The 7,523-nt window shown below is 38.7% G+C and overlaps 2 protein-coding genes across 2 annotated transcripts in view; both read left to right on the top strand.

Annotated features, from left to right (window-relative positions):
• The window catches only part of LOC119582574 (palmitoyltransferase ZDHHC5-like), a gene marked incomplete at its 5' end in the record, with an annotated part of 30,437 nt that extends 24,390 nt beyond the window's left edge, over positions 1–6,047 (top strand). Inside the window, 2 exon segments of the mRNA XM_037930939.1 lie at positions 1,469–1,776; positions 4,081–6,047. Coding sequence (XP_037786867.1) covers positions 1,469–1,776; positions 4,081–4,753 — 981 coding nt within the window.
• On the top strand, positions 4,460–7,211 carry LOC119582573. Its single transcript, XM_037930937.1, has one exon. It carries the CDS (start codon positions 4,791–4,793, stop codon positions 5,172–5,174), a length of 384 nt encoding a protein of 127 aa, XP_037786865.1. The 5' UTR covers positions 4,460–4,790; the 3' UTR covers positions 5,175–7,211.
• Positions 7,212–7,523: the final 312 nt, after the last annotated feature.

Raw genomic sequence — 7,523 nt, 5'->3', positions numbered from 1 at the left:
CTGTATCCTGTTACGTGGTATGCACTTTCTGTGCTTGGACTGCTTGCACTCTTTGCAGTTCCCTTCCCTTGGTGACCTTTATTTTTTTTTCTATACCCAACTCTTATTTTTCTCATCCTTCTCCTTCATTACCTTATTATTGTTTTCGTTATTATTTCTGTTATTAGTATGGTTATTGTTTTTGCTTTTGTTAGTTTTGGTATTACTATTTTTACTATTATTTGCATAATTACTGTTACTATTATTTTGTTGTCACTTATTTATTTATTTAATATTTATGTATATATTTGCTTATATAAAAATAATATTGCTTTTGTTATTATCATGTTGAATTTTTACTGAGCATATTAAAGACATTGATAGCAGTCTTCCTCCAGCTCCTCCTCCCACACTCCACACAACGAACAAACATAGAAGACAAGACCAGCTCCTCCTCCGTTCCTTTTGGTCACTTTTCATCCACTTGCTCATTCTTTTCTTTCCCTGCGTCTTGTCTTATTCTTGTTTCTAATCTTGATTCTATTCTTTGTTCCCACTATTTTTCTATTTCTGTTTCTGTTCCTCTTCTACCCCTTGGCTGTGGCTGTCAATACTGTACATATTTGTTTTATTGAAATGGGGATTTTTTAAATACTTTTGCTTATTATTCACTTATTTCAATTGTCACTAATAACCACATGTTATGATTTCTGAAATTATGATTAGTATGTATATATATATATATATATATATATATATATATATATATATATATATATTATATATATATATATATATATAATGTATAATATTTTATTTATATATAAATATAATATATATAATATATATATATAATATATATATATAATATATATATATAATATATATATAAAATATATATATAATATATATATATATATATATATATATATATATATATATATAATTTTTTTTTTTCCAAGGTCATATTTTGTACATCTCAATTGGTCCAATATACAGTATTTTGTTTTGACAACTGAAAAGTATGTTCATAGAAAAAAAAAGTAGGAAGGTTTGGTTCGGATTATGATATTTACCTACATGTGCATTTGTGAAAATATAGTACTCATACTTATTCTTACCTGAAGTTCTATGAAGCACTGCTTTTCTTGCAAGCCTGAGAATATAATTGCAATATAGTAAACATTATCTGCTTTAGAGGCATTGTACAAAGTAGATATTGCATCTTTTGCTCTTTTGTCCCAGCACTATTGAGTGTACAGTGTCGTTACTCCAACTTTGCTTCCAGAGGATACTCTCACAAAGTCATATTAGGCTTTGTCTAATGGTTGTGTCTGGCTGCTTGATGTATCTCTTAATTTACTGTATTTTTGCTGCCCTTGATTTGCAAATATTTGATATGTATTGAAGTTGTTGATACCATTTTTGCACCTGTACATGATTGTTGTATCAGCTTAGTTGTAACTGAGTATTATCTCCCTGCCTGTAGCTGGTGGAGGGGGGAGGGGCCGGAGCATCATCTTCGGTCACAGTGAGCACGGGTGGGGCAGGAGAGTGTGATGACAACAGCCAGCCCCCTCCTGGAATGAGTCAGAGTCAGGATTGCGAACCCACACCACCCTTGCCCAGGCATCCCTCGAAGACTAACTTCTTCCAGCCAGATGCACCGCCCACACATCACCACCCGTCGTACCATCACCACCACCACCACCACGCGTACGTGGACTCCCCTCGTAAGGCAAATGCTAATCAGCAGGTCACAAGGCCCCCGCGATCACCAAACTCCTCAAGGCCACGGTAAGAACTGCCTGAAATTTTGCTTAGTAGGTTGGTTCAACTTCTGAGGAGGAAGGTATTGAGCTTCGTGAAAAGGATCATGAAGTTCTAAAGAATTAAATTAAATAAAGATCTAATTCTATTCATTTGTTGATTTGTAATTTTTACAAGTTTAGAATAGTTTTACATAAAGGAGAATAAAAACTATCTAAAAATAGTCCAAATTTTTAAAAGTTGAATAGTGATATTAAATGTGCTTACAAATGTTTTTTTCTTTTTAGTACATTAGTTTGAGATTTTTATGAACAAAAGCTTTTTCTTTTTGGAAACTTAACTCAAGGCTGTGGGGAAAATGCTGCGCTCATTTAAATTTTTTTGGTGAAATTTCTCTGCACATAGATGGCTCTGCTAGAGCTTAGCCACAAAGGAGTCAATTATTAGACCTTGTGATGTGACCTGATTTCACCTTTCCTTGAATTTGCAGGATTTTTTATCATCATCATCATCATAAGATCACATAAAATATTTTCAAAAATCAAGGAAAAGGGTCAACAGGCGAGACAGGCATTACTCGTAATTCACTCATTCGTGACTTTGTACAAGTGTAGCCATCTATGTGTGAAAACAATTATTAAAGTAAACTTACAGTGAGCATGGCATATACGTATATGCCATGCCCGTTGGATTTACGTTAACTTCGAAAGCTGAACAAATTTTTAGAATTAGGAAAATTAATACCTGACTTACAGTGGCGGGTTATAATATTCTGGGGCTAATAACCTCATTGAAATTAGCATATTGGAATGTAAATTTGAAGCATTCTCAGTGAGTTAACTGCTTTGAATTGCATTGTAGCTATAGCATGAGTGTTCCAGAATATATTAAAGGTCTATTGCTTTGCATGGAGGCTTCTTAGACTGCTGATACTCAGAAGGTACCCATTCTGAAGGTTTGCAAGTATTTCTTCATAATATCTCAAGCCAAGTTTCATTGCTATGCAGATGTAATCTAGGCACACACAGATATGCATGCGTGTGCGCACACACAAACACACACACACACACACACACGTACACTCACACACACACAACACACACACGACACACACACACACACACAACCACACACACCACACACACACAACACACACACACACACACTACACACACACCACACACAACCACACACACACACAACACACACACACAACTACACACACTACACACCACACACACACCACCTACCACACACTACTCACACCTACACACACCTACACACACAACAACACACTACACACCTACACACACACTACCACAACACACACCACACACACACACACACACACACACACTACCACACACCACACACCTACTCACAACACCCACACCCAAACACCACACACACACACACCCACACTACACACACACACACACACACACACACACCACCACCACACACACACACCACACACACACCACACACACACACACACAACACACACCTACACACCACACACACCACACACACAACCACACACACACACACACACACACACACACACACACCACACACACACACACCACACACCACACCACACACACCACACACTACACACACACACCACACACACCACACACACCACACACCACACCACACACACAACACACCTCAACACACACACCCTACACACACCACACACAACACACCTACACACCACACACCATACCACACACAACACACACACACCACACACACCCAACACCTAACACACCACACACACACACCTACACACACACACACTACACACACACACACACACCACACACACACACCACACACCACACACACACACCACACACCACCACACACACACACACACGCACACCTACACACACACACACACCTACCACACACACCATACACACACTACACACACACACTACACACACAACATACATACCATACAACACACAACACACACACAACAACACACAACACACAACACACCACACACACTACCACACAAACCATACACACATAACATACACACCATACACACACACACACACACACACACAAACACACACACACACACACACACACACACCATAGACATGCATGCTCCCATAAGCCTGCAGATACATGCACATCCACACAGATATACACAGTGGTATGCACAAACAATGCAGTTTGAGATTTTGTGTCTGCTGGTCAGGGCGGTTTGTAGAATAAAGTATGGTTTGTTATCTGAGGTTCATTGAAATTACCTTGCGTGTAGCCTTACATTTTGAGTTGGTATGTAAATGATCCTGTTTTATTTAACAGAGGCTTGGACGGGCGGTCACGATCCACGACTCCAGACCCTCTATCTCCAGACCGCCCAATGCAGACATCTCCACCAGTCCCTGGGGGTCCACGCACAGGACCATCTAGTCCTAGTGGCCAGCAGGTCTACCAGGGTGTTCCAGGTTCTCCAACATTACATCATCGCATGAAACAGTTAGGAGGGGTTCCAACACCTCTGGCAATGTCATCTCCTCTCCGTCGATCGAATCCCAGTACTCCTACACAACCTCGACGTCCTGATTTCATTGGGATTGGCAATGAAGGAGGCAGAGTTCCACCACAATACTACCCACAGTACTCATATGAACCACCTCATAGTTCACAACTAATACGGCAGCCACCAGAAGCAGGTGGACAGTATCCTCGTACCACTACAATGTTTGATAACATTCAAGAATTAGCTGGTTCACCACAACATGGTCAGTACACTTGGAGGGATCAGTCACCTCCTCAGTATTGTCAAGGTGGACCCAGTAACCCAAATGTTGTCTACCAGACTTGTGCTCTCAAGAGTATAGATCAAACCCAACAAGTCCAACTCAAACATGTCCTGCACCTCATTACTATCCACCAATACACCATAGTCAAATGGCAGGTCCACATGGTGGCCATTACCCCTCAACTCATCAGCCATCATACAATCAGCACATGAGCCACCAAGGCCACCAGGGATATCCACCCAGCAACAGATGGTTGGGCGACGCAACTCAGGACCAAGTTATGTTGGGCCACAGTCACCGCAGATCAGACGAAAGAATTATGCAGGAGGCCTTGTTACTCCTCCTACACCAACAGAAAGTGGTCGGCCAAGTCCTGGTCAGAAGAGACCAGTTTCTTTTGTGAGGTCCTTAGATATGATGGATAGTATAGAGATGTCATCACGAGGTCCTCCCCATCATCAAGGTCCTCATGGACCTCCACATGAAGGTCACCATGCAGTGATACATAGCCAGAGGTCTCATGGGGGTACGCTCAGCCCAACACACACTCCCAAGCCAGACCACCGTCTGACAACACCACAAGATCTTGACCGACGATCGGCATATGATATGAATTATGAAATCAGTGTGTGAAGTACTAACAGCCTGTTGCAGATGCCTAAGAATTTGAGTGTGTTTTTCATGTTTGTCTGTATGTATGTGTGAACTTGTCTGACCAAAACGTTAGAGCAGCAGCAGGACATAATTAAACTGAAGAACATTGATAAGTGTGAAGGTGGTGACGTGTGACATTGTGCCAAGCTGAACTGTCCAGATGAGATAAAAAGGAGGTCAGAGCAACCTGGAAAAAGAAATATTAACAAGAAAATTTTAACTGACCAAGGTACTGACCTCTTCACAAGAGAACTGGGCAATTCTTGCCAAGTGTGCACCTATGCTAGTCACAAATGTTTCTTTTAGGAGCCATGACTTGAAATAAGACATTATAAAAAGCTTAGTGTAGTGCAGCTGGGGCATTCATGGACAATTGCTGTGGCTGTGGTAATGCCAGTAGCTTGTTTGTTGCCCTTAAGACTCAAAATTGTTTAAGTTTGACTTTTTAGAAGATGGGCATTTAAGAGCATTCATTGTTTTGAAATGAGAAAATTGTGCTCTTATAGAACATAAATTGAGGAGAATTTATTTCCTGTTTCTTAGTGAAAGAAAAAAGTGAGCCAAAGATGGCATCGTCAAATATTCCCCCACAGAACACTTAAAGAACAGTCTTGTCAGGCGCCTCACCACCACTTACACCAGCCCTGTAACTCATCAACCACAAGCCCTGGGTAGGAGTTGGCATGCCTCCACAGCCCTTAGAAACTCGGAAGGCTCACAGTAGACCAACAGCCCCGCAAACCAGGACCCACACACGCTGTTCCACCTGCCTCCAACATTCCTGTTCTGTGTATATTTCATGTATTTATACACCTCCCATCCTGGTATTAAATATAGCCATACACATTTTCATTCTCTGCTACAATCATATTCCAAAGTAGATGACTACAGTTTGAAAGAAGAATTAGTAATTATAATGGAAATCTGTTTCACAGGAACCTTAATTTTCATCTCAATTTTCATTAGGCTTATAATGTTCACACATAAATGTAAAGATTGTGATTATTAGATTTCAATTCATTGACAATCATGGGTTTTAATAGATGAAAGTGCATATGTCTAGTGAGAACTAAAATTGTGCATATTGAAATGGCCATTGCAGATTGCAACCTAAGTAACCCCATCAGGAGAGTGAGGAGAGTTTTTGTCAAGTAAAGACAATTCTTTCTCTCCCATCTTTTTCGTCTTCCCAGGATATTAGCTGGTACTGGTACTTGGCCACCACCTTTGAACAGTGTCTTGAGAAGGATGGACATGAAGACTTGAATACAAGAATTTTTTTCAGTGCAGCTCAATGATAGAAGCTATTGTTCACAAGACTGGATTAGCAGTGATTGATTATAGTGATGGTGATCTTGATTGCGATTTTTTGCGCAAGTTTGGAGTTTCGATTACAATTAACCAATAATGTAATTGTTTTTATATTGATAATTGAATGATTTTACAAATGTTTTCCCCCATGATTTTATTGTTTTATAAATTTTAATATTGTTAATGTTTATTGATTTTAGAAGAAAAAATTATCTTTGAGCATAATTACTTTAGAAACTAACTAACTTGTCAGAACTTCAAGCTACATTAACATTCAAGGGGTATGCACATGCTCTTCTGTTCTTTTCTTTATACAGTTGTCTTAAATCAGTAGTGATTAAAGAAATTGGAGCTCTAATTGAAGTTCTTGTGGAAAGACAATCATAAACAAAAGAACCAAATGAATACATTGCTCCTTTTAAGTCATAAATATTTGGATTAGATAGGTTTGAGAGTTGAGTGACATAAATATTACCATAGCATTGAGTGCTAATGTTGAAAAGGAATGAGCTGTGACCAGTAGTTGATAAGGGTATGTTTAATTATATCCATCTTTTAGTGCATGTTTTTGACATCTTTGGCACTGTGCCAACTGTGTTTATATATTGCTTGACCATCACAGTGTTGAGGCTGATGAATTACTTCAAAAGGAAAGATTTGTACTGAAATCCTGTTCTATTTTGAGTATAGCATATTAGTACTTTTTATACTTAGTCTTCAACTCTCCCTTTAATCTCATGAAATATTTATGATCACAGTTTTATGATTTGTTGATTGTACTTATTGATTGTAGTTGGAAAGTTAGATTTTATTAATGTAAATTCTATTATTTGAATTGAGTTGTCCATTTATAATTTGAACTGATATTTCTTTTTACTAAGAAAAAAAATAGATATTCTGGATATATTTCATACGCAGTCAAAATGTACCAAAGGAACATTATTTTGGTTACTTTGTAACATTATTTATACGTACCACTTAAATGCTTTGATAGTAGAAATTTTCTAAGAATAATCT

Source organism: Penaeus monodon, chromosome 16, assembly GCF_015228065.2.
Source record: "Penaeus monodon isolate SGIC_2016 chromosome 16, NSTDA_Pmon_1, whole genome shotgun sequence".
Classification (NCBI taxonomy): domain Eukaryota; kingdom Metazoa; phylum Arthropoda; class Malacostraca; order Decapoda; family Penaeidae; genus Penaeus; species Penaeus monodon.
Note: the sequence above shows the minus strand (reverse complement) of the source record. Positions and strands in the feature narration are given on the sequence as shown.